This window comes from Cyprinodon variegatus, unplaced genomic scaffold, assembly GCF_000732505.1.
Source record: "Cyprinodon variegatus isolate N-32 unplaced genomic scaffold, C_variegatus-1.0 Scaffold200, whole genome shotgun sequence".
NCBI lineage: Eukaryota > Metazoa > Chordata > Actinopteri > Cyprinodontiformes > Cyprinodontidae > Cyprinodon > Cyprinodon variegatus.
In genome coordinates, this window is record NW_015150653.1 from 55,263 (window position 1) to 82,990 (window position 27,728).

General features: G+C 38.1%; 1 protein-coding gene across 9 annotated transcripts in view; it reads right to left on the reverse strand.

Moving 5' to 3' along the window:
- Positions 1–27,728, reverse strand: part of elavl4 (ELAV like neuron-specific RNA binding protein 4) — a 96,546-nt gene that overhangs the window by 27,467 nt on the left and 41,351 nt on the right. For all 9 annotated transcript variants that reach the window (XM_015379813.1, XM_015379812.1, XM_015379814.1 and 6 more), the window contains 3 exons: positions 24,322–24,568; positions 11,678–11,781; positions 8,334–8,487 (listed from right to left, as the gene is read on the reverse strand). In XM_015379813.1, the coding sequence (XP_015235299.1) occupies positions 8,334–8,487; positions 11,678–11,781; positions 24,322–24,568 (505 nt within the window). The remainder of the gene's footprint in view (positions 1–8,333; positions 8,488–11,677; positions 11,782–24,321; positions 24,569–27,728) is intronic.

Here is a 27,728-nt window from a genome sequence, read left to right on the forward strand (position 1 = left end):
TGGTTTATTTTTGGTTAACCCATTCAAGCCTTCATTGTTATTTGCCTAAGACTTAAGCAAACTTTTGTTAGGATTATAGAGCTGTTTAGGACTTAATAAAAACAGAGGTTGTCCTGCCCTATTTATCTGTTATATACATATGTTATGTCGTATTAGTGTAACATACCAGGAGAACAGTTTATTTTGCTCCTGTTAATCACAATAACATAAACAAACTAGCATTTTAAGAGGCAAGCCCTGTCCTTTTAAGCAGCCCCAGAAGCCCAGCTCTACTTATCAAGCACCTGCCAGCCATACCACTGATATTAGAGCACAATGTACTAAGTAAAGTACAGCAGTCTGTCTTTCTCACTCATTTTCTACCCTTCTCACTCTTTTTCTTGCCTTCCCTTCCTCCACAGTAATCAACAGGGGCTTACGTAACTCTCTCTACCTGTGCTTATCTCTTTATAACACACACCGACAGGCACGTTGTCTGCCTTACTAATAACACGCTACCTCAAACTGGAGAAACAGGAGCAGAGAAGATGGGGGGGAGACGAGAAGTGAGTGCCGGGGTGGGGAAAGGCAAGGCTGAGAAGAAAAAGGAGAGAGTGCAAAAAGTGTAGACGGAGAGTAAAGGAAGGAAAGGACAAAAGGAGAGAGAAGGTGACAGAGGAGAATGTAAAGAGGTGACAGAAAAAGGATGATGATGAAAGGAAGCAGTGCTATTCTTGCTCGCTCCTTCCCAAACAAAGCCACTATTTCTCTAAAACCCACTATCATTTCCCCAAACAGTGACTGACTGACAAAGAGAAATGACTGCTCCTCTGAGAGCCCCGGAAAAAAGGAGAGGTGAGAAACCTGGCTGCCGGGTAATGAAATACACACACTTTCCGTTTCCTTTTCAAACACGCACAGACCTTCATCCATCTAGTGAGCTGTATTCTTGTCATTAGCCACCACAATTAAAAAGACAGAAACAAAGAAACAAGCAGCATTACATGTGTTTACACAGAAAATATTGTTGTATATGGGGGCATTCTGCTCTGTCATTTAAAGCCATTTATCTTTCATGCAGGAACGCACAATGTGCCAATTTTATCAAATAATTAGACTTACCTTTCTAAATGATTTTAAAATATAGCAGAATGAATCTGAGACCATTTTCCTGCTGGCTTCTAATTAGAGACAGAAAAAAGGAAATGTCCTTGTTTTAAGTAGCATTAGTGAGCCTGTGTACAGATGGCATTTGAAAAAGCGGCGTGAGGAGAGGCAAAGAGACTTTGAAGAGTGGAGGTGCCCTGTGCTTTAGCCTCTGTCAGAGCATAGCTCCAACCATCTGTCTAGTATGTGCATATGTAAGAACCGATGCCTTTTTTGTGTGTTGGCTATTGCGGAGATAGCATGCACTCTAATGATTAAAGGAGAAAAGGTAGAAAAAGAAAGCACCTATCCACTCATATTACCTTGACCGCTTTGTTCTCAGATACTTGGCTAGACAGAGTGGTGTCATTATTCAAGCTGAGAATGAGGAGAAAAACTAATGCATGAGAGCAATGCTCGTCTTTTTGGGAATTATATTATTCTAATTATATTGTATATTGTAATATAATAATTATATTATTATATTACTTTAAGACTAGAAAATAGAGCCATAGACTGTTTGAAAACAGAAAGAAACAGAAAAACCAAACTAAATAGAAGATGTTTCCATTTTTATGGCAGTTGGAGCAAGTAAAATATAATTCACTTTTGTTCAATCATATCAGTGCAAATCAAAACTAACCTAAGTCCTCCTCACTAAACAAAGGCTGGAAGGAAAAGTCACAAGCAGTTAGAAAAAAAGGTCAGAGTTTAGCAGACTGACCCAATAATACAAAAAAAGCTATACATAGATGAATCTCTTCCTATAGCATTAGCACAGCACATATAATGTTCAGTTCCTAATTATTTCATGTTAACATTCTGGTTGCTAAAGTAATTTTTGATATATTTCCTGAAAATAAATTGATTAGCTTGCAAAAAGCTTTCAGACTTTAATCAAAAATATAGCACTTTATTTTGTGTTCAGAAAGTTTACAAAGAAATACTAATCTTTATATTTGAGAACTTTAAGAACAAACTTTAGTTTTAACTTTACACAATAATAATTAAAACTCCACTGAAAGATGTAACAAGCAGTCATATTAAAATAGAACGGAAAAATCCTAACTTATCAGCCTAAAGCTACTGACATATAGGATATGTTTCAGATGAAAAATATCAAATTCAAATAGAGCCTCTGATTGATTCAGGTGTATGCTTTTAAACAAAAAAAAAAAGTCTGAACCTGCAGTGAAGCAGAGTAGTCTGCTGCACAGAGAGGTCAGTCAGGGCAAAAGATCTTAGTGTCAAGAAAAATTGAATGTCCTTGCTGCGAGAATGGAGTGAGACAGTCAGAGAAAACGATGTTGTATCACTTATAAAATGTAGTGTCCCATTTAACTGCCCTTAAAATATACAGTGCCCATTATTTTTATTTGAGCTCTATCAAGGACAAAAAAAACCTTTTTGAATCATCTTCATTTATTTTTATCACTATAATCGTAAAGCCAAGTCAAATCTGTCCATTGGGGAGCTTTTCACCTCAAGCATAAGAGGAACCAAGTGTGTTAAAGGAAAAACAAAAGGATAATAATAATGATGACAAGATATTTTTGGGACCAGGTTTTGGTGCACTGAGCATCTCAAACAGCACTTTTTAATTTTAAACGTACACATTCAGAGAGTACAATAAAAATAAAACTGATAATAGAGGTTTTAGCAAATAAAAAACATTTAGCATTTTGAAATCTGCTCAAAATCATTGAAGCATGATGAAAATTATTTTCATTTCTTTTTGGTGTTCTTGTTAATGTGTAGGGAGGTAGTTTAACTTGGTGCCAAGGTGATTATAACAAGCATTTGCTACAAACCGCACCTATTAGTAGCACCACTAGTGATCATGGAGGTATGAATCCTTACAACTTGTTTCTATGGAAATCCTTCCCATTAACACCTTCCACCTCTTTCAAAAGGAATGTGGAATCAGCCTTTTCACAGTCAATCTTTACACAAACTGAGCAGCAATTTAGTTTCACATTAGAGCTGTCGTTTGCAGAAACCATGTCTGCAGATCGATTATATTTGCAGCCATTGATCTGGTAAGCACTGACCTCTGTGTGCATGCGGGTCTGGGAGCAAGAACTAAGAAGAGTCCGCTATTGATCGGAAGCTGACGCTTATATTTTGTCTGTTTCAAACTGAGGCTTGCCCACACCGCTTGTACGAACACTAAATCACTGCCTGACTGCCTCCCCAAAGGTTAGAGAGAAAGACAAGGGAGAGAATCTGGCACTATTTGCACCAATAAAGAGAGAGAAAAAAATATGCTTATCCATTCAGAGGCAATCAATACTCAGAGGGAGAGAAATAGGAGGGTAAAGAAAAGATGAAGAGATTCTCTTGTCAAGTCCATGTTGCACTTGCGCCCTGAGTCTCAAGGGCAATTTGGCAGTTATAGTGGATTTTGTTTTCAGTTTGCCTCTGACTGTGAAAGATGCAAAGAGTGATGCTCTTTAAGATGCTTCTGGTGTTTACGAACAGAAGAATGACTGCAGGGTGCATCCTGTTGATGAGGAGGTCATTTGGAGAACAGACTCTGTGTTCCCAATTTAGCAGAGCAGGAGCTGCGGATCATCAGCCCATCTGCTAATGGTCACTGGAGAGCACCCCCATACTTCAACAATGCTCTGTAGCATTGCATTCAGTATTATTTCTGTCTGTGCATCAATCCTCTCTGAAGTTTCCCACCATTATGGACATCGTCTTAAAGGAAGCAATGATACCAAACATAAATGGATTTATACAATAATTAAATATTTTAGAATATGCTAGAGAGAATAAAGTTTTAATTGCTTTTTTTTCCTCTGAAGTGACTTAAAAAGAACTGAGTGGAAAAGCTAATATCAGGTCACTCTGTGCACAATTAACCAAACTCAAAAACAATCTGACAAAAGGGACAAAACATACCAATGACTCCCTCTTCCTCTGTTTTACTTTTTCCCTCTTTCTTATTTAGTGCTTATATGTTTGGCAGTCACAGGAGAGTATTAATTTGCAGCCCATTTCTCTCTTAATGGCAGTGAGTGTGTGGGTGGGTGTGTTTCTTCTGTCTCCACAGTATCAGAGAGAAGAAAAAGATGAGTCAATGATGCCAGCATACTACTCTCAGGGCCGCTCAAAGATCCTCCGTGTTTTTAATCACCAGCAACTCTAACATCTAATTAATCATTAACATTTCTCCTGCTGATCCGCGGCCCTCTGGGGGCACCTTGCAGAACATCCCTCTCTCGTATTATCTTTGTTTGCATGTGTGAATATGCAGTGAATGTGAGTTTCAGTTGTGAGAGTGGTATACTGGGTGGCTGTTAGGACAGTTGGTAAGGCTATCAGTATGCTGAAAAAACATCTCCAGCAATTCTGACCAATTGTAAATGTTAATGCAAATGTCGGGATTGCGTTGCCAGTAATGGACAGGACTTAATAGCATGAAGCAGCCTGAACAAAGAGAGGAAAGGATATCATTCATTCTGAGGTATCGATTTTGCATTTAATCGGCTCCTTCAATACGACTCCATTTCTTGGGCCCAACTGGATCTGCAGTGCGGAAAATTATAAACGCACTCAAAAGGTGGAGCAACAATCTAGTTTATGGCTGAATAATGGAGCCAAAATATAAGCATCTCAATATCGGAGTATAAAAAAAATCAATGACTGTTAAGAGCTGCTTGAAGTACAATAACTGTTGGCTGATAAATATTTGAAATGAAATGTAACATTTCCAGCCCAGTGTAATAACTAGAATATTTGATAGAGTCTGACCACAATAGATGCTGACATGTAACAAAGACGTCAGATCTGCTGAAATCACGCATTAGAAAGAAGGGAGAATAACTATCAATGTTACGATATTTCTAGAATCTGGCACATAAAGCTTATTTTATTATACCGGTAATACAGAATCCAAATCAACCAACAAGCAGTCCTGTGTTTTATGTACCTCATCTCTAAAAATAAAACCTTAGTTCAGACATAAAAATTAAAAAAGGAAAGGAAAAAAGAAGAAAAAATTGTACAATGGGGTTACATTGAACTTAATTTTTTAACATCATGGAGATGATAAACTGTAAACCAGAAAACCAGGGCTTCAAACACACAGAAGCAGCGGCTCTAGAGGAGCTTCACTTGGGTGAAAATTAGACTTTAAGGCCTTTTTGAGATCATTATGAAAGATCTTCATCACAACATCAAATGTTTCCTCTTTCATAACAAGTAAGCTGACAGTTTTGATTTTAGTTCCCTAAACTGAATGAATTTTAAGAGCAGTGACAGTTTGTGCTATTTGCAAAACAACAATTAGATAATCCAATTGTGGATCTTTAATGATTTTTAAGCTTCTGCAGAAATCCTGAAAGCTTTCATGAATAAAGTCTCTAGAAATGAAAGGTTTTTCTTCTGTTTGGCAAATTATGACAATAGTTATAACACCAGGACATGTTAGAATGCTTTGGAAAAAAAAAGATTGTTCAAACATATTTATTTTCTACTTTGTCATAAAAAAAAAAAAAAAAAAACACATGTTAAACTACAGATCTGAAAATCAAGGTATTGCAGTAGATTGGGCTGAATGCTCAGGGATGATTCTGATGTTAGCTGCAGGTGAACAACAAGTAAAAGCATTGATTAAGTGTTAATGGGTCTGGTTTCTTTTAAAACACTGATGTTTTAAAATGTCAGCAGGTAAAAGAACCTGCTATTGAAACTTTTTTTTCTTTCTTTATATGCTTTTTTTTTTCCTTTTTGGCCTGAGTGTTAATTCTATACTGACTGTGGAAATTAAATATTTCAGTATTTTATATGGACATGTGAAGCCTCTTCACTTTTACACAGTCAAGAATGAGCACAATGAACTATTGAGCCTCTTGTGAGCCATAAATGAAGTGAATGCTTGAAAAACCTTGACTTTATGTAACCAGGAGTGCTTGAGCTAAGCTGCTGTATTCATAGAAAGTGGCCCAGGCCTCAAATCTAAAAAAACAGAGATGTAAATGTAACTGAAACATCCACAGTAGTTTGTGTAGTGATGTGGTAGTAAAGTTGCATGAAAGTAGAGGGATAGAAGTGTACTTTACGTTCTCTGCATGTATTTAAAAATGTTTCCATCTTGTTTATGCTTTTTGTTTCCATCCTCTCATTTCCTTTTCTTCTCACAGTTCTACTCGTTGACGCCCTCTCTCAAATAGTTCCTCCCTTCCTTCTCCTTTTCTCCCCTTCTGCTCAGTGCTCAGAGGACGGGCGTACACTTTACTGCCAGCAGTGATTTATACCGCTTAGGCAAATGAGAGTGGCTTACAGCATGTTGCTCCTTTTTCTACTTAACAAAATGCTGGAGCAGGTTGGAGCCTGAAGGCAGACATGCAACATCTGAAATTGATATAAGAGACATGCATGTGGGGTTGCTATGCAGGGCAATGAGCTGATGTGACTCATTTGTGAGTTTTGGATTCAACGTTTTTCATGTTTTTTGGCTTGGCATCAAAGAAGAGTCATTCTTTCCATCAGAGTCAAAATTATTAAAAAAAATAGTCACTCGTTATCAATAGAGGTGGAAATAAAAGTGCAAATTTATTATTTGTTCTGCTGAGATGAAGAATTTCTTCTGTTGGTGAGAAATTGCAGAATTTCTTTATAATTGAAATGAAGAAGTGAATTAATTTGCTAAGTACAAAAAGATGATATGGCATGTGAGTTATAGAAAACTATTAGGACAAACTTGTTATAAAAGATATTCAAGGGCATTACCAAAACTTTTACATAAGACCTTCTCCTTTTAAAAAAATAAGCTCTAAGCCATTTAAAGGCTAACAGAAAAAATAATTTACCAGAAACAGCATTAGTGGAAGTAACTTTTAAAACTGTTCAACGTATTCCTATCTAGAGACTGATAATGAACTAAGTATTGTTAAGCCCCACATCTGAATGAGTCTCTTTGATACCAGAATCCCCCCAGACCCTCAGCAGATGGCTTATGTATCTAATGTAACTCTGTGACCTTATTAAACACCAGAGTTTATTAAGAAAATGTGCATAAGGTAAGTAGTCTTTGGTGTTTCTATAAATGTAAAAGGGCATATTAATATACTGTGTAGGGAATTAAGTATGTGCATGAAATAGGCTTCTATGTAAAAGTGATTGATAAGCAGATTGGAGTTATGATGTTATTTATGGAATGTAATGTATATTGTTCCAAATATATCAACAAAGCAACTGAAAAATTTGTGTTTAGTTTGAAAAAAAAAAATCTAAAAAAAGATAAGATTTTTTGGTATAGTTTTCTTTCATACATAATAAGTTGTTATTTTGATTTTTTTTTTATTTATTTAATATCCTCAAATATAAAACTTCCATCAGTATAAAATGTTATGAAAGTGAATAATTATTATTAATAATTATTATTATTTTAAAAATGCTATGATATTTGTCTTTACCCAACTATTTTAATTATTCAAAAAAACTTAAAACAGACATAGCAAACAAAGATAATCCTGGTCATTTTAAAGGGTAAAACAAATTACGTATAATTCTTTGGTACTTTGAACAATAGCTCAATTGTTTAGTTGCCAAGGTTCATATTTTAGATTTGCCTTCTGATACAAATCAAACAGATATTAGGAGGTAATTCTGATTCAAAACCCAGAATTGCTGCTTTTATTAAAATAATAAGCAGCTACATAGGCAACCTCATGCATTCCTTCAGCCAATCCTCACAGAAGCAGGCTCTGCATCAGCAGACAAAGAGGAGTATGAGAAATGGTAAGAAATACTGCTACAAATTTCAGGGATTTGCAAAAAGATTATAACCAAAGTACTTAAACAATACTGGGAAGTGAAATTAATAATTCCCTTAATAGATAGTGGGATTCTTCTTCAGGAAGTAATTCATGAGTAAAACACATTCCTGGAGTTAACTACAATATTTGTGTAGACTGGTCAATAAAAATACAATGTGATTGTGCTGCAAGATCCTCTGCTTTAAAAAAAAAAAAAAAATAGGAATGTAAGTCTTTTATATGATTCTATCACACTTTTATAAGAATTTGCCAAGTGTGATATGAAAGCATTCCATAAAATAGATGAAAGTCTTGTTCTGCTAAAAATATGCAGATGTATTAATGTAGATAAATAAGTGTATCCCTGGTCATACTGAGTGATTACATGTAAAGTGATGGCTTCATAGAGTCAGAACAGAGGAGACGCTGCCCCATGGATACCTGTGACCTGGTCGACGAGGATACGGGACGTGATGATGCGTCCGTACTGGGAGAAAAGCTGCTCCAGCTCCTTTTGGGTCATGGTCTTGGGCAGGCCGCTAACATACAGGTTGGCATCACGGATGGAGGCAGAGCTGGGTCGCGCATACGACACCTGGAGAAGACAAGAAACAGAGATTTTAAACTTGTACAACACAGACCAAGCTTTTAAGTAGTGTTTGATATATTATAACCAGAATTCTATCCATATTTCGTTTGATAATGTGTTTTTTTTGTGTAAAATTGGGGTTTAGACCATTAGATCAACAGGAAAGAAAATGAGACTGTGTTCCTCTCAGACTCGTGGATTTCCATACTCAGGAAAATATATACTTTAAACCTCAGAGAGAGATCACTTCATGTTTTAGTTGTTTAAAAGGAAAGGTAAAGAAAAATTTACTCTAAAGACAGGTGTCTCTAGTTTGGAAAGAGAACTTAGGATAACAACAAGACAGGACATCATCAGTCTCAGGGGCAACTTGTCTAAATACAAATGAAAAGCATTGTTTTCTTAGCATTATTTATTATATATACTGGTTCATTAGAAAAAAACAGTAATTACAGCAATGCTTTATTCAACTTCTTCCACCCATCTTTTCTGGTCACTTGGTTGCTACTGTACCAGTGAACTTCCACAACATCCTCTCCTTTCACGAGGTGATGTAGCATGAATCCTATTACTACTACTGCTGCTGACAGAAGCAGCTTAACTTTTCAGTGCTTCCATTACCGCTGACAAGCAGAGACATAAGTCATCAAATAAGGTGAACATCTAGGTAAATAATGTTAACATTTAGTCATATTTGAGCAACAGCATGGAGATCTTGGATTGGAAAAAGCTGGCTTCCTCCAAGTAATATTTCTCTTTCACATATTTCCCTCTTCAGCCTATCTGCTGAGTTCCTCTGTCTTCTCTCACCCCCTGTAGCTCTTTCCCTTTTCCCTGCCTGGTTATTTTCAATCAGCTTCCTTCCTCCATGCTGCCTCACGAAACCTTTCCAGAACATCCCTCTTTTTATCCTCAACTCTCTCTCTTCTCTTATTTTTTTTTTTTTTTGGGGGGGGGGGGTCTTTCCTCTTCTCTTCACTGTACAAGTCTCCCTCATTTTCTCTCCTTGTCAGCCAACTCCAGATGTCTAATCCATCAACACCTCCTCAAGCTGTGAGCAGCATTGTGCAATGCAGTGTGATGCATGTGCGAAACAGGAGTGTATGTGCGCTGCTTGTGTGCAGAAAAAAGTTCGAAAAACTAAGCGTGAAGATTAAAGTAATCACAAAGCAATCGCATGCGTGCGCTCTGGAAAAGCGTGTCTCGGATTGTGTGCACACACGTCACTGTGAGCTCCTTGCACCTCCAACACGCAGCTTCCCCTTACACCTCGGCGGGAAAGCAGTGCCGCTGACTAAAATCGGAGGTGTCACGACTGAGGAAGCTGCACAAGTGAAACCAAGTCAAAGGCACACACCCAGGAGAATCTGACTCTCTGGACCAAGAACAGTGGCAGTGAGTGGGAAGGGTGTGACATGAGGAATGGCAGACATAATCTCAGAGTTACTGTTCTGTCTTTTAATTAACCTTGTTGCCTTTAGGGGGTTTGAGTCTGTTGTCGGAAGAGAAAGCAAGGAAAGAGGGTAGTGGGAGGAAGGAAATTAAGTGTGAAAGAGTGATAGTGTCAGATGGAAATGTAGTGCTGTCTTCAGTCATGACAAAGAGCCTCCTTTATCTCAGGAACAACTTGAGGCGGTCTGTGAACTCAGACTGTAACGCTACAAACAACCTTAAGCTTCCATTTTTATCCTCAGAAAACACACGTTTTCACTTATTTCTCCACGCTGACTGTTCCACTTTGTAACAACCCAACTCACATTTGTATGTTCTGACCACTAGATGGCAATTAGATGCTTCTTGTTTTAAAGGGATTTATAAATAACGTAAACTAAAATAAGAAACTAGGGACGCACGAGTGCAATGATCAGACTTTTACATTTTACATGTAAAATTTCAAAAATGTTCCAGACTCAAACACGTTTCTACAGCAATCAGGCTTTCATAAACACCCCGCAGTGAAAAAGGGAGGATGATAGATGATAGATGGATGGATGGACAGACAGATTGAAATTGCAGGGAATGGGCCAAACATTGAAAATCTAGGTCTTCTTTCTTTTTCCATACTTATTTAAACCTATAAAATGAACAATCAGTTTGCATATTTTTTCAATAATTTTCCATACTGTGGAGGGAACCATAATGAGGTGGTAATTTTAAGAAAATGCCCTTTAAAAGCAAAACTTTGCCCACAAAAAATGTTATACAATCTGTTTGTAAATATTTATAGGCAGAATTAATGGGTCCCTTGCAGAATAACTGTATAAAAACTTAAGCGGCTTTAATATTAACTCATCTATGATGATAGTTCATGTCATTTTAATCTAGCACATTCACAGGGTACCTGATATCCATTATTAACCCCTCCAACTCATTACAAGTCTCCTAAATGACAAACACTGATGTAAAACTAAGAAAAGAATCCTTCACTGAACCAAGGCCAAGTCAGGCAGTTTATACTGTCGAGGGAATGAGGGGACTCTCTCTGGGCTTTCCTGTATGCAAACAAGATAATCCTATCCTATTAGATTACATTAGAGTGGACTAGACCAGATTAAATAGGATGACAGAGAGAGGGAATCCAGGGATTGCAGCAGAGCAACAGATTAGGCGCCGCATCAGCAACACATCACTGAGCGCCACTCAGATAGGGATATGAGATGGTAAAATTAGGTTTTGGGTCATGTTGTTGTGACAGCATCTACATACGAAGTGCAACAAGGTTTAACATTTTTAATGCATATCATATGTGTTTTATAACGATCATATTATTGGTACAAATTCATCCATCTTACTGAAGGGACAACCAAAACACCTCGCTATTTGTCATGAAAAACATGCGGAAGAGCAAAGCGGATGTTTGATAGGTTTTTCCATTTGCCTCAGTGATATCTGTATAATTCCACCTTTGCAGTTTGACATTAGGAAGGTAATTAGCACATCAACCATGGTCACAAGCTATTTAAAAGTTGTCACTTTGATTCCGGTGGTCTTTTTATTTCTCTTTGCTAAAGCTCATTACCTCAATCTGCTCCGACAGCAGATTCTATACTGGAGTCACTGTCTGAAAGTCCTTCCAGACAGTGAAAATGAAGCACGACCTGCATAACTCTGTCTAAGGCATGTTAGGTAAGCTGATTTCCTTCCTTTATTCAATTTATTGCGTGTGGTGTATGTAAACAAAGACGGCGTTGATTACCTTGATTGTTTTCGTCTGAAGTCTGAGTCCATTTAATGTGTTGATGGCTTTCTCTGCATCCTTTGGGTCAATGTAGTTGACGAAACCGTAGCCAAGGCTCTGCCCTAAAATTAAAAGAAGGAACAAAAAAAAAAATTTACAGCGACTGTTTTTTAATTTTATCAGACAAACAGTAGAGGTGCAAATGGTACATTTTTTAACTTGACTAAAACCTTTGGTTTTGGCTCTTGCACCATGTTTTTTTTCCACCACACTGTTTACATTTGATCACTGCTGCACTTTAAAAAATAGAAATGTCATGAAAGCTGTACAAAACAAAGACTTAGACAACAAAAAGGTGTCTAAGTCTAAGTTAATTATGCCATTACTGATAATCTGAAGGAGGAGCAACATTTCTTGTATTTGCAGGAGTACTTAAGCCCAATGAAACATAGAAATTGAAATGAATAATTTCCAAGATAGAAATATCCAAACTCTTTCCTTAAGTACTCATAAATTCTAGTAGACCTTACTCTGCAGATTATGAAAATAATCCTTTTAAACTATGTGTAATAAAAGATTTGCAACATTTTGTTGACTTCATCACAAAAATTCCAACTCACATCCTCTTTTCCTCTAAAGCAGAAATGTCTAAAGTCTGTTTTTGAGGATTGCTATCCTGCAAGTTATTGATGTTCTTTGCTTCAACACACCTGTTCAGATGACTGCTGTTCAGCAAAAGCCTGTTAATCAGCCATCCACCAATATTAGCTGATATTAGCAGTAAGATGTTGAAAACCTTGAAGACAGTGACCCTGGAGGATCAACTTTGGACACCCCTGCTCTAAAGAGAGTGTTTTTAGACATCAGAGCTCTCTGAGTGGGGCAGGTCTGACATCTCTGATTGTTTCCCCCTGTGGTTAAAGCGTTTTAACAGGCTTAAGGCTTTTAAAGCATACGTCTCCAGCCAACAGAGGCTTTCGTCAGCAGTGTTTTTCAGCAAACACCACTCTCCGCTAATACCACACACAAGCTCCAAGAATCCTAAGCAGGGCTTGTGCATATTCATCGTTAATGGGAACAGACAGCGGTTAGTCAGAGACAAAGTGAATCACAAAATATGGAGCATAGCTCTTTCACAAAATAAATACTTTTGGGCTATGGATATCACATAGCAGTACAGCTCAGAGTAGAGCAGGGGAAGGGCCAGAAGGGACCTGTAGTCCTAACATCAAACAGCTGATAATTTTTCTCTTGTTCTCCTTCTCATCTCCTCCCTTTTCTCCTCTGGATTACTGGTGGATTATCAGACACTCCATTGTTAATTAAAAACCCGCCATCCTGGCGAGACCACTGCTATTTATATCGAGCCATTCTCTGTTCACTCTTTCTCTTGGACTCTCAGCCTGCTTCAGGTGTTTAGTTTGGCAGTTTAAATATAAATCTAAGATGGCCATTTGTTTGGCTCCAAACCTCCTGTTAAAAACATACAGAAAATGACAAAGCAAAGCAGAAAGTGACTGTAGGAGTTCATTACTGGGACTTTAATGGGACAAAATAGACTGGATATATTGCATGAAATCAATTGTTTATTATCAGGATGAAATAGTTTAGGATTAGTTTGTGGAAAGATTGCATGAATTTAGTTAGTATGTTGTTATTATCTGCCAATCTATTTCATTTAAATTTAGATTACAGATGAGCATTGGAGAATATTTATCTTCCATTACACTTCGAGGTAAAAGCTCTTTCTAAAATCCGTCCTCCTGACAACACAAGGTGCTTAGAAATTTCACTCAATATGCCTATATAGATTGATTCACTGATGCAGTAATCCTGGAGAAGCTCTTGCAGCCATGAAGGAGTGAAATGATAATAAGGAAAACATTACTGTGTCTGAATATATTCTGATTACGGTCATTTTTGATAAATATTTGGATCCATACTAAATATATACAGGTTTGTTTTATATATGCCAATTCTAAGTGAGTATTGGCCAGTTATTTTTTTCCTCTCGTGTCTTAATTCCATCTATGGAAAGTTTAACACCAGCAAAAGCTAAACAAATCCGGGTGGGAAGCTGGGCTGGCTGATTACTACCTTTTCCAAGCAAAAGACCAGCAAAAAAAACCAGCAGCCTATAGCATAAAAAAAATCCAGACCAGGCTTACATCTACTATTTCCAGCTTGTAACAGAGGAGCTAACAGCAGGGAGCCACTGGCAGACTGCCTGCATTTACATGAATGGATATGAGATGTACAACGCACCACAATAGCTGATGTGGACACATTTATACATCTGTAAAAGGAGATACAGGAAAATAATTTAGAACTATAGATTAAATAAAAAGAGCTCAATGGTCCCAGTTTACTATAGTCAGGAACCTGTAAGCTGCGAGGTCAGCCCAGTCCAAAGAAATGTTTGATTTCAGGTTCTTTGCACCTGTAAGGAACATGTTCCTCTGTGGACATATTTATTAATTTCATATCATCTTCACAACTAGCCCAAAAAATAGACCTCGTTGATCAATCTATCTGTGTTTAACAACACTGTTTATAGTAGATCCTTCAGGTCCTGCAAGAAAGGTGGAGCCTTCATAGGTCTGACTTTGTAGAGGTCGTTCCCACAGATGCTCAATTTAATGAAGATCTAGGGGATTTGTAAACCCAAGTCAGCACCTCAAACCACTCCAGATAAAATAATTACCATTCCCATCAAGGTGAATCCGCAACTGAGGTCAGTAGAACGTTGGAAAGTAAGATCAATTTGGAAGGTAGGACCTTCCTGGTAAAATATCTGCTCACTTCTCTTCCTTCCATCTTAGTCTAGGGGCTCTTGCATTTTTCCAGGTAATCAAATCACATAGAAAGATACACGTTTGACCAGATTAAACTGCCTTCTTTCAATGCTCTAAAGCAGGCATCCCCAAAGTCGGTCCTCAAGGGCCGCTGTCCTGCAGGTTTTAGAGGTTTCTCTGCTTTAGCACAGCTGATTCTGATGATTGCAGTTCAGCAAAAGCCTGTTAATCAACTATCAAAGTAAATCAGCTGTGCTGGAGCAGGGAAACCTCTAAAACCTGCAGGACAGCGTCCCTCGAGGACCAACTTTGGGGATGCCTGCTCTAAAGTCAAGTTTTGATGCTTCTGTGCACATTGTTGATGCAGACAGGCTCAGCATGTAAATGACTACTCTCCAGCTATGATGGCTTCAAGAAACTCTCATGGATACCTTTTCATAAGAACTTTTTCATCAGTTGAGCTAGCTTGTCTGTTGGACTAGATCAAATGTTCAGCTTTTGGACCTCATGTGGCGTTTGGGACTTAGAAGCTCGGTACCATATGTCCGGTTCACCAGTCCTCCTTCCCTGGACTATCTTGGACAGAGAGGACCGTTGCATACTGAAAACAGCCCACGAGAAGCGACGGCAGGGATAATCCTCCTAACAAATCAACTTACCATATATGGAAAATAAAGTCTGCATGTTGAAACCATGTTATTTCCAAAAATGTGCTTGTTAATGATAGAACCAATGAATTTTCACTGATTTTATAATTACAGAAAACATGGCTGTAACTGAGGCAGTGTTAAGTAGCTAATGAAAGGGGATTTAAGCAAAAACTAATTTATCCTAGCTGTTATGAATAGAAACATTAACATATATTTTAATCATCAGCTAAATGGTAGAATCCAAATGAAGATTTGCTGTTGAAAATGGCTTTTTAATGAGGTAAGATACAGACTTGTTTTTGATTTGTTAGCCTTTTATGAGCATAATTTACAGCACTAATTCAAACTTGCTTGGTAGTGAAAAACAGTTTTTTATAAACAAGAAAAAAAAGCATCTGTTTTATATGTAAATGCACCAATGGTATGTGGGTCCTCAAATGGAACATGTGAAGTACATAATCCCTGAGTGTACAGTAAGTTGTAAAACGATAGAGTGTGTGCGGTTCAGATACGGCAGCAGAGCTGCCATGCTTTATCGCAGAGTGGCACATGTCCGCCTTCACTGAGAGACTAACCACAAGGGGCTGGAGGAGTAGAGAGGTGGGGGCTAAGCTCCACTCCTTTGGCAGACCTTTTGTACAATTGGACATAAAATGTATAGGGAGGTGGGCATGTTTTTCAGTGGTTAAAAATATTTGCTATTTCTAGTGAGAAGCTCTTTGGTGTGTTGGCGAGGAGTTATGACTAAGCCATTATTTGTTTCCTGAGGAGCAGCAGGATACCCAATGTGCAAGATGAGAAAATGAGTGTACTTTGAGCTGTTGTCCTGCCTGCTGGCACCAATATGTAATTTCATTCCCCAGCCCCCCTAGTTTCCGTCTGTGCATACACACATTCATATACAGTAGGTAGGAGGGAGTAAATCAACACTAATGCAACTTTGCAAAATGATTTACCTTTATATGACCGACAAAGTAGATATATGCGGGGCTATAAAGGCACAAAATCAAGTTTCATGTAAACAACATCCTTATGATGCTATGTACTGTACGGTACACAATATTATGCACAAAAAGAGATTTCAGAGCTTATTGGCTGTCATTATTTTATGCCTTTTGTTGTATCATGTGACTAAGAGCCTTGAACTGCAGACATGAAAGCATCTCCATCTCATACTATCATCAGGCAACACACTACACTCTCTTTGATCTAAAGTGGGATCTACCAAATGAAACACATAGCTGCGAGAACCTATTTTACAGTGTGCCTCACTGCGCTCCATTGTTCCTAATAATGCTCTCTACAATTGTGCAGCTTCTAATCAAAAAAGTTCATTTGAACTGTGGATGTAGTTGTAGAATCAGATATTGTGGCACAGCAGTTGCATAATCTGCAGTGCCATTGTGTTAAAATTGCATTTAAGCAATTGTGTATTTGCATGAAAATAATGTCTTAAAAACATAGTAGCCTGAAATATTTCAGTGTAAATCTATACTGATATATTTTTTAACAGCTTTAAAAATATTTGTTTGTGAGACAAGATGTTTACAGTCAATTTGCTTCTGTTTCCCATCGTTGCCCATTTCATGTCAGCAGCTGGATAATCTTGGGGTGCATTTTGGGGTCAGAGATAGACACATAATCCAATTGCTGAGGGAATCCTCTGTGTGCACAGATCAATAAGAAAAACGGCACCTTTTCTATGTAACATATAATTTAGCTTGAATGAATGAAATTAAAGAGAAAACAAAAAAGTTTTTATCTGTGTGACATCGCTTCCATCTTGATCCGTCTTGTAACTTTCCAATTGCAGTTAGGGAAACTTCAGGTAGAGCTATTTTCGATGACGTGGAGCTTGTCAAGATTTAAAAAGATACCCTGTCACCTGCTTTACATCTAATCTCACTTCACTTGCCTCAAAGCCTCTCAACCCCATGGGGAACAGGCAGAGGGACTGAACACAAAGAGAACAAAAGACTACACTGGATCAGCTACTAGCAGTACAGTAAGAGCATACCATGTGGCATGTATAGAGCACATTTAAATAACTAAATTCATAAACAGAATCACATCCCCCGCACACATGCATCTACTGTAGATCCCTCTCCCACTCACTCATTCAACACATCTTTCCTCCTGGGTTGCCAAGGTAGCAGCCACTGTTGCAGTCAGGAGGCTCCCACTTTCAGTTCCCAAGGCCCTGCTTCCACCAACACAGACACACACTTGCCCACGTAGAAGCTCAGGGACAAACAGGCGCACACGCATATAAGCCACCCCCTCACGGTGGCTCCCGGAGCCTCGGGGCCAGTGGACGGCAGCCTGCAGTGTGTGGGCTTGTTGTTCAGCAGTGTGCAGAGAAAATGGAGAAGGGCGGGCTGAGAGACTAGACAGAGGAGCCTCTCTAAAGTCATGGATAACCCTGTTATGTCAGCACAGAGAACTATAACATCCCAAACCAGCCTGGACCCCCCTGAGTTCCCTTTACCCCATTCGGTTTGCATAAAGTACATTAAAGAGTGAAAGGTTGGAGGGCAACGAGCCAGCCTGGAGGCCTACACTGCCTTAAGGTCCAAGGGTAGCATAGGGGACAATAACAACCCATGTGCTTCATGTAAAGGCCACCCAGATTGAAATGAAAGGCGACAGAGGCCGTCTGACATGAGGGTCACAAGAGAAACAGTGCTGGCAAGCAAGCTGAGAATGGCCAGTTCTGGTTATTAAGATGAAACAGGGAAGGAAAACCAAAGGAAGGAGAGTGCTGAGAGGGGATACAGGACATTCTCAGGACTCTGAAACTTTAATGTGCGTCTGCCTGCTTGTGTATGCACCTCTAAGCCTGTCAGCTCTCCTAATACATGGCTTTAGAGATGTCAAATCCTTTTTTCATCTCTTTCCATGTCAGCTTTGTTCACACTGTCTTCAGCCTTCAGCCTATTTTTAAGTTCAGATAAATGCAGCCTGTATGTGGGATACAAACACCAAACCGGATCTCACACAGCATGATTTCAGTAAGGATTTACAGCAGTTTGTAACTCCAGAAAACATCACAATTAGGTGCTTTAGGGGTAATGTTAGAAAAACTAGTCCAGTTTTTAACTTAAACCATCTATCTGATCAGTTTCTTCTTACAGTCGTGGCGAGATTGTTAATTTTCTGTGTACTACAACAGAGTTGTGGATCAGCTAAAAGGTAATATAGTGAATATTACCTCTACTAATCTGTTATTGTGGTGTTTTTTTTAAAAAACAATAAATACTTTAGTGCTAAAAAAATGTTTTATGTTTTAGTTTCATTAAATGAATAAAACTTATACCTGGCCTTAAGTTAAAAAAACAAATAAAAAACTATATTCACAGCAGGTTTTCGTGAAAAAGTGAAACTGCTGTCTGTCAGAGGTGCTCCAGCTTGAACAACTCCACATCTGACATCGCTCTCCATCTATTTTTCATAGCCAACATCTGCTGGCTTGCTACATTGTCACTATAATTTGCATCAGTTCCCCAGATTCCCTGTATAAAACCAACAGAAGGAAAGTGACTAGAGTGCAAAAAAGATTTCAGTCACAGAGCTTTGGGATTTTATGTAGAAATAAGAATGACTTCATCTGCATGAGAAGAATAAAAGACGGGCACGCTTTTATGCTGAAGCCTTGCAAATGCTATTAAGTGATGAACGTAAGGGCAGCAGGCAGAAAAATGCTATCAATATTGTAATTTATTTGGGCTTATGGCCACTGTATTAATCAATCCACAAGATGTGGGAATGCAAAAACTGGCTGGCCGTAAAACTGTAACCCCCCCACACCCCACAGCTCCTGTCCAATCGAAGCAGTCAATCCTTGCTTCAGCATAAAAAAGCTATTTACTTCTTCCTATCATTATGAAAATAAATGTGTTCTTTTCTTCTGCAGAAATGCAGCTGATGCAGGAAAATTATCCTGTGAAATGACTTGCTGACAAGGATCAGTCAATTCAATTTCTGTGTGTGCCGGCATATGTAGATGTTTGGCGGTGCTGATTCAGTACAAGGCCATCATGAATTTTTCTCAAGTTCTGAAGAAGTATTTAGCTTGTGCCTAGATGACATATTGCTTGGATTTAGCTAGATACTTTTTTTACAATTAAAAAAAAAGATGGGGTGGTATTAACACAAAGTGCTATAATATATTTCTCAGAATCTGAAAGCTCTGACAACAGTAGAGTTTAGCTGTAAATACACTTGGCGCATATTGCAAGCCGAACGGCTTAGGTTCGTTTTTTAAAAAGATGACGTTCATCAGATATCAGATGCTGGACAGTATGCTCTACAGATATAGGGGTTGACAATTTCGGGTGTTGCAAACTATTAAGGATGTTGCCCACATAAACAGCGTCATTAGAGGACCTCAAAAACAATGAGAGCCTTTCGTTTTGTTGAATATTTTCTTAAACCAACAGTTTGGAAGATTTAATCAGTTACTTAGTATTTAATCAGCTTTTTTCCCAAGTAGTTTTTAAAAATTTCTTTCGCTTAATTTCTTTCACCATATAGGATATTATTTCTGAAACCAGTCAACGTGCACATTTGTCCTTTGGCGTTATCTAAGTCTCCCTATAAAATATAACTAATCATGTTGGGTCGCCACAACCAAAAATGCCCAGGCCATTTATTTGGACCAATTCAGCCCTACGGCCATGTTTTCGTAAGTAATGGGTTGTTCCTCACCCTTTTTGCCTTTTAATGATTAATTGAACATCACCCTGTAAGATGTATAAAACTTGTTCTACTGTATAGCAAATTACAGCTTGAAGTATCTCCACAACTGTATCACTGGCTAATCTGTTGTGTTTCTTCATCTTCCAGACGGAATAGCACTATTTAATTCACAGAACAGCAGGATTTATTGTCACATAAAATGACATGCACTCAGAGTGTTTTAACCATTTAAGTGACTTCCACAGCCTTTTGATTGATGTTAATTTTGGGTATATGATTAAGAAGGGGTTATTAGCTCATATACCGTAATACCAGTTTGCATTTGTAAAACAAATATGGTATTAATTTACTTCTAAATCACCATTTATCTGCTTCATGTCTGAATATATGAGGTCCAAGTTTTCTCTGTTGATCGTCTGGTTCAGCTACCTAGTGTAAAAAAGACAAAAAACTAAGGAGGCGACTGAACCATGCAGGACACCAGCTCTTCTGAACTAAAGTTGGGCCCTATTTGTACACATATAATTCAGATGAGATGTATCTCTTAAAATACAGAAAAGTCTGAGATTCCAAAAACTAGAAATGTTGAAAAGTTCAAGCAGTGTAAAGGCTTTTCCAATGCAATATGGGATTTTTTTTTCACATCTATACAGATAGGCAGAAATTGACAGGTGCAAGCCCAGGGTCTGAGTGCAGGTATGAGGAAATGCGTAGGTTGCAGTAAGCTTACTTTAAATTAAAGATTAACCTGCATGTCCCTGGTGTTTTATGAAAGCACCAGGCAGAAGTAGCTGTGCAAAGAGGTATAAAGGTAGGCGAGCAGGCAGCCATGCAGGGAACAAGAAAGACACCCAGTGGTGGCTCGTCTACCAGCTGAAGTCAGCCGGGTTGACAGACAAAGCTGAAGTGTCTATGCCTGCCAGCACTTGCCTGAGCCTCACGCCATCCTGGCGTCATTGGATTTGACAAGAGCAAGTCCAGAGAAGGTAGCAAGGATGCTGAGGACCTGTCTGTCCTACACACCTCTGAGGAGTTCAAGTGCTAACACCTTGTCAGCAGGTTAGTCAGGACTTGAACACCGCTGGAAAATAGATACGCAGAGAAACACATGCCAGTTATTGTTTGAAGTGGGCTTGATCGCATTTTAAATAAAAAAAGCTGATACAGAATAGATCAAAGTATTACTTAGTAAAACCAGCCTTACCGCTAGTTACAAAATATATATCAAAGTACTTTAGTGAATATTTCAGTGATTTTCAGTCTTCTAAAAACTAGTCTTATACTTTTCACTGAGAATAACAGAATATGAAAGAATTCCCACCAGTATGAATAATTTGGAACTACTGCAATCTCTAACCCTAAAGTTTCAACATAGCTATAAAAATACTCTTCTCTTTAAATCTTGAAACACTCTTAGAAGAAAGTCTCTAAATGTCGATCTTCCACACATTCATTTATAAATTTTAATGATAGATGAGGAATGAGCTTCTAATGTGTGCTTACGTCTGAAAAAAAAGAGATCTCTTTTGACTTCCCACCCTCCCTCTCCCAAACCTGGCTTAGGCTGTAAATGATTTGGATGACTGTTAGAGAGCATGAAGCCTCTTGGCGTTCCCTCCTGGAAGGAATCAGTGCTTTGTTAGCCTAAAAGTTTGCATGGAAAAATTGCACCCATGGGAGAGCAAAACAGGCATACACCACATGGGGAGACAGAGGGAGGGCAGAATTTATTTATAACACTTTCTGCGTTGATGCTAAGTCATCAGATAGTCCTTATAGTGCAGAGCAGAGAAGCACCATAAACGGCTATGAAGAGAGTGAACAAAGATTCTCATCCCTCTCAGTCCCCGTTTAGGAGCGGAGCAGATTTACAGCGATGCTGTTCGTTTCTCAAACTCTCTCCAAGTATCTGCTTCTCGCTCGACTCCTCGCTGTGCCTGCTTGGCAAATCACACTTAAAGGGGGGGAAGAAAAGAACCAGGTGGAGAGAGAACGTGGTGATAGCGATGATGATAGCATGTGGTATCCCGGGGATATTTCTGAACAAAACATCCACCATTATCCTGACGTATCCAACTCTCAGGCTCCATTTTGTGACCCATTATGGCATAAGAGGAAGATGGTCCTAAAGAGGAGCCGTGGAGCAGCAGAAATATGCTTCAAAGAACGAGGGCCCTGGAGGAGGCAGCACTGCTCGGCCTGCTGCCGTTCCCGCTTAACAGTCAAACTGTCATGGACTTTTAGTTAAGAGGGAATCAAATTTAATGATTTAGCTTACATACGTATCTGTAAATGGGTGTGTTTCTTTCCCATCATGTTCGGCCTGCTTGCTATCCCATAGCTTGGTGATCCTGCCTGCCTGCCTGCCTGCCTGGTACTCTTTAATGAGATTATCAGGAGTAGAGTGTCAGTAAGTAGGATCTAAAATGAAAGCCATTATGGAGCATTATCAGAAAGCCGCACCACCACCCCACCCCCTTCCTCACCGAAGATCCATCTGCTGCATGGCCACCCACACAGCCACTACGCCCAGATTACAGCCGTGATTAGGACTGCAAAGTGCTGCTTAATTTAAACACCTCTGGAGAACATGTGGCACTTTGCTGCACGGCTGAGTCGCCTGCTTCAACAAACTGAGGACAAGGACGCCGTACGCATCCTATAAAACAAATCCACTCAAACACTTGAATCGCAAGGCTTACACACAAGTCTTATGATGCTATGTTTTATCTGATTTCAGCAGATTTCTAAAACATTTGTGCACATAAACACATTGAACAAAGGCAGTGTTTTACTTACCATCGATCTTTCAATGTGGTCAGGGGTATAAACTGTTTGCTAAAAAGGAGCGCTTTTTTTAGTCAATTAACACTAGGGTACTTGTGTTTTGACAGTACAAATAAAATTGAAAGGAAATTAAATAGAAAAAAATCTATATGTGTATTGAATTCAAGTGTGTGCAGAAAGTCTTTGAATTTATAACAAAAACAGCTTTGAAGCTCAACCCTAAAGTTACATCCAAGAAATACTTTTGATTAAAAGTGAAGCTTTTTAGCCTAAGATGGACTTCTCAAGGAAACCTTCCTTTTAACCATATTTTATTTAATTTAACCAAAAGTTTTTTTCATGCTAACTCTCTGTAAATCCCACCAGTTCTTATTTATTTCACTGGCTCCAGAGCAGATTTGAACATTCTGCTATTAGACCATGAAACACTAAATGCTCTTGGACTGCTTGTCAGTTATAAGCCATGCTGAACCTCATGCCTTCAGAGACTTGCCTACTCTTTTCCCGGTTGCAAAACTAAACAAGGTGAGGCAGCATTTAGTCTCTATATTTCTCAAACCTTTAAAATGTTGTGTAGAAACTGATGGTTCATTTAACGCAAGACGGAAAACCCTGTTGGGTTCTATACCGTAGGCTTGTGACTGAACAATCTCACTAATTAACTGTTTCAACCGTGTTGTTCTTTTAATAAATGTTTTTATGCCGATTCTTTGATATGCTGTTTAAAATAAACTTGCCTTTTTTTTTTTTATTATCTTTCGAGACATTGCTTTGAAATAAAACTACTATCAAAAAGGCGAATAAAGGGGATAATGGAACAAAGCAATGCAGAAAATTATAGGCTGCTTAGCTTAATTCACATCAAATGTTTTACAATGTAAACATCTAAAGTTACCTAAGAGTGGAATAAAAAATTAAAGAAGCATTTATGAAGCTCAGCAATTGCCAAGAAGTAACTGTAAAGACACAGGACTGCCATATGAGTACTCATGATTTAAACTGTTGCAGTTATTTTGAAAGAATCTGTAAATGATATCAATCTTCATCATTATTATATATTTTCTCAAGACTCAAGATAATGAAATTATCTATTAAAATGAACTTTAACGCAGACCTTTCAATCTTTGTTTTTATGTGACCAAACACATTGCAACCTGTATCAGCAATGCTAAAGAACTTCATTCACAAATTCAAAACATATTTTGAGTTTTGCTGCAGCTGCCGTGTGGGTTTTGCATGTCATACAGTACTCTGCTGAGGCTCTACTTCTGACATCAGCTGGCAGGATTTTATAAATGCTGATGAAATAAATGCATCCATGGCAGCTAATTTCTTTATTTTCCCAGCTAAAGCATCCCTTATTCTTTATATCATAATTCCTTACTTTCTGAAAAGATGTAATATTTAAGAGGATCCACATGTTTTAGGATAGAATCGTTAGATCTAAATAAACAGGTGACCCTGTTAGTGTCTGCAATAGATTATATCATAAAAGGATGATAGTATGTTTATGCAGTAAATTGGATATATACACAGCATACTCATGTACTGCTGCAGAGTTAACAAATACCTTTATTTCCTTACAATTGATGTCTATACATTTACCTAAAAATGGCTAAATATCTAAATTATTTATTAAAATTAGTTTTTTACAAATTTAAAGCTTCAGATCTGTTATTTGAAGGACCTAAGTTAAAATGTAATTGTGTGCTTTTCTTTATTATTTTCATACCTGTGATCTTATCACGAACTAGCTTGCAGGACTCGATTTCACCGATGCTACCAAACAGGCTGCGGAACTCCTCCTGGGTCATGTTCTGAGGCAGGTAGTTTACTATGAGGTTCGTCTTGCTGTCGTCGTTTGTTGGACCGGTCTGCATTGGTGAGGGGCAGCCACGGCTGTTGGTGTTCGGGCCGTTGGCTGTGTTGCCTCCACCGCTGGGGCCGTTTGTCACTGGAGCCTCCATGTTACTGATGATCTGCAAGGAAAAAGCAGGAGGAGAAAAGAGAAGATGGGGAGATGTTTATCAGAGAGAAAGGACAGTGTATAAGGAAGAGATGGAAAAAGATGACATTCATAATATTAATGCGTTTACGTTTCAGACACAAAAAGACTATGCAACCATCTAAATACAACAAAAAATTTACATAAAATGTATGTTTTTTTTACAAAATGACCCCCACACACATTTCCAGAAAAATGGAAAAGGAAAACCAAAAACACTTGATCTTCCATGATTTAACTGCCTAATTTAAAAGCTAGGCCAATGTTATTTTACGTAAATGCCTCAGACATTATTCTGTTAAACTGATGACTATCTGCCTAAGTTATATATAATACATTGATAAGAAAGTTCTTGGATGCAGTATGTAGCTCCAAACTACAGTTTCAGTATTGTTCCTGACATTTTTTTCTAAGGTTGCATTAATTTTACATAACAGCAGCAGTATTTCCTGTATGGATGCAGTATTTTCTGCCGCTCTACAGAGTTTTTAGCTGGATAAACGCTGGTATCTTCTGTTCTTTGCCTGAATCTACCTATTTTTCCCAAAAGGTGATTTTATTTCAAGTGGGAAGATTACTTTCATAGATGATATTCCCTAAAGCTTTTCTAAAGCTCTGTAAATCTTGGCATGGCAACACTTCACACTTCAAACCCAAAAAAGGAACACCAGGTGCTAGTTAGAGGTTTATATAAGACAGGTTTCATCTGTTAACGCATAAGGGGGCTGTGATCACTGGCAAATAGTTTGTAGCTGAAGTGCATTCAGATTGTTTTTAAATTCTTGAAGCTGACACCTAAATTTAGGTCTCATTCTATTTCTCTAATTCAAAAGCAAAAATTTAATCATTGTTATTAATTTAAAAACACCTACTTAGAAGGCAGTTTAAAGAAGATCAAGTGATAATTGATAAAAAAAAAAAAGCCCCAAAAATGTAAAAAATATCTATGGCATGTGCATGCATTTCAATATCATGCACATTACAGTGTCATATATAGTCATCCATTATAATCTTTATAACTTGGAACCCATCAATTTTAATGCTAATAAATTGAGTCTTTAGTAATGAATCTAAATAACTTATTATATTGTATAAAAGTGGCCTTCTGTGTATAAATATACAGTAAAAAATACCATAATGATGCTGCAAACACATTTAATATCTCCAAACATTCATCAACACAGCTGACACAAAGAATCTAAACAGGTAATAATCCGTCTTAATCTTTTGATAGTTCTGATGGATGCTGAGGACTGCAGGAGAGGATGGCAACAGGGGCAGCCCTCCAGCTTCCAGCCTGGTCGCTGATGCTGCTGCTGTGACAGAGGGAGGTTTGCATATTGGTATAGGGGGCTTCTTACTGAGCATCTTTGGATAAAAGGGTTTTATAGAGTGACTACGGTCGCGAGAGTCAGATGTTTGTGGTTTCCACTTTGCTTTCTTCTAAAAAAAAAATTCAATTTTTTTGTTTAGTTCAACATTTAGAGAAACCACAAACAGAGTTTTATGAGACATATCCACTCATGCATAACCCAGAATGGAGACTATTTTTACTAAAGGTTTTCAATCCTGTGTTCCCAGTCTCTGTTGGACTGTATTGGTGGTGACCAAAAATCACGAAAAATAAATCTACAATAGAACAAGGTGTAATCATGTCTTGTGACAGAAGAGCAAAAGCATCTCATTACCCAACAATATGAGACCAAAGAGCAACGATGCAAACATCCTCTAATCTCTCAGCTCTCTTCCATTACATTTTTCCAAGATTCAGCTTTCGTTCTATTTTTACCTATCCCTAAGTACGAGCAGAAAGGCTGCATGTGGAAGCAGGCTGGTTTTAGCAAAGGAGAAACGACAAGTCCTGCTTCTCTCTATTTCTGGATTATCAAAAGGCGGGGCCTGTGTTCTAATAATATAGCTCAAAGCGCAACTTAAAAATTTCTTTCTAACTCCAGAAATAGTATTTAAGAGGAAAGCAAAAAAAAAAAAATAAATAAAAATAAAACAATCACACACCTACAGTGTTGGTTTTAATCGCCTCCCTTTTGTCCATGCATGTATACATGATGCAATTAATTTTACATCAGACTATGTGATTTAATAAACAGGAATTCTGAGGCGTTTAAGATCTGTAAGTACAACAAAAAAGGGTATTTTGAAATACAGTTAATGCATTGTATTAATCCTATCTCAACTCATATTTAAAACAGATTTTGTTAAAAACATGGTAATGCATCTCAAATTTGGTTTTGATCCTCTTAATTATTATTTACAGCTGATGATAACCCCAAATTCAGTTTTAAAAAAACTTAGAATCTTCCATAAGACAAACAAACGGGATTTTGAGGAAGGAAAGAGAAGTATGACCTGAACTGTAGAATAACTACACCCAGAACTCGGTCAGAGCTGCTTCATCATGCATTACAGCATTAATGCAGCATGGCATGGAGGTTCTTCTGAGGCTTTCAGGAAGCAAATGAAGCTTAATAGCTCCCTTCAAATCATCTGCGTTGCTGCGTCTGGTTTCTCATGTTCGTTTGGACAATACTCCATTACCTCTCTTCAGAATTGATAGATATTAATCAAACACAGTGATACATGCTCATTAACCCAAGTATCTGACGGTCAGGCAGTGGGGGAAGAGGGAAGCTCCTTGAGAGACACTTATTCTGCCTTTGAATTTGAGAAAACACAGCAGACCAGGAAAAACAAAAAACAGATGATATCATTCACAAATCTTCACTAAATCTGTTAGCTTCACACTACAACACAGACAGCATGGAGCCTGTTCTCTTTTAACTTTCCATCTAGTCTGGGACATTGGTTTTAAAATAAAAGGGAATAAAAATTTCACTGAAAAAGGAAAAAAAAATGGACCTCTGAGCAGACGTCCTTTCTCCTTATCTCATATAAGACGCTAATGTCTTTTGTCTTCCAGTTATACCAACACCTTATGAGCCCCAAACAGTTTGTGCTCTTCTTGTATTTTGTGAGCACTTTTTAAACCACATTTATGCCTTCCACCTAATTTCCACAAACACCTATCTTTATTAGCAATGGTGTTTTATGGATTTTCCCTGTTACTGACTGTCTGCTGACAACTGACCATCCATCCATCCATCCATCCATCCATC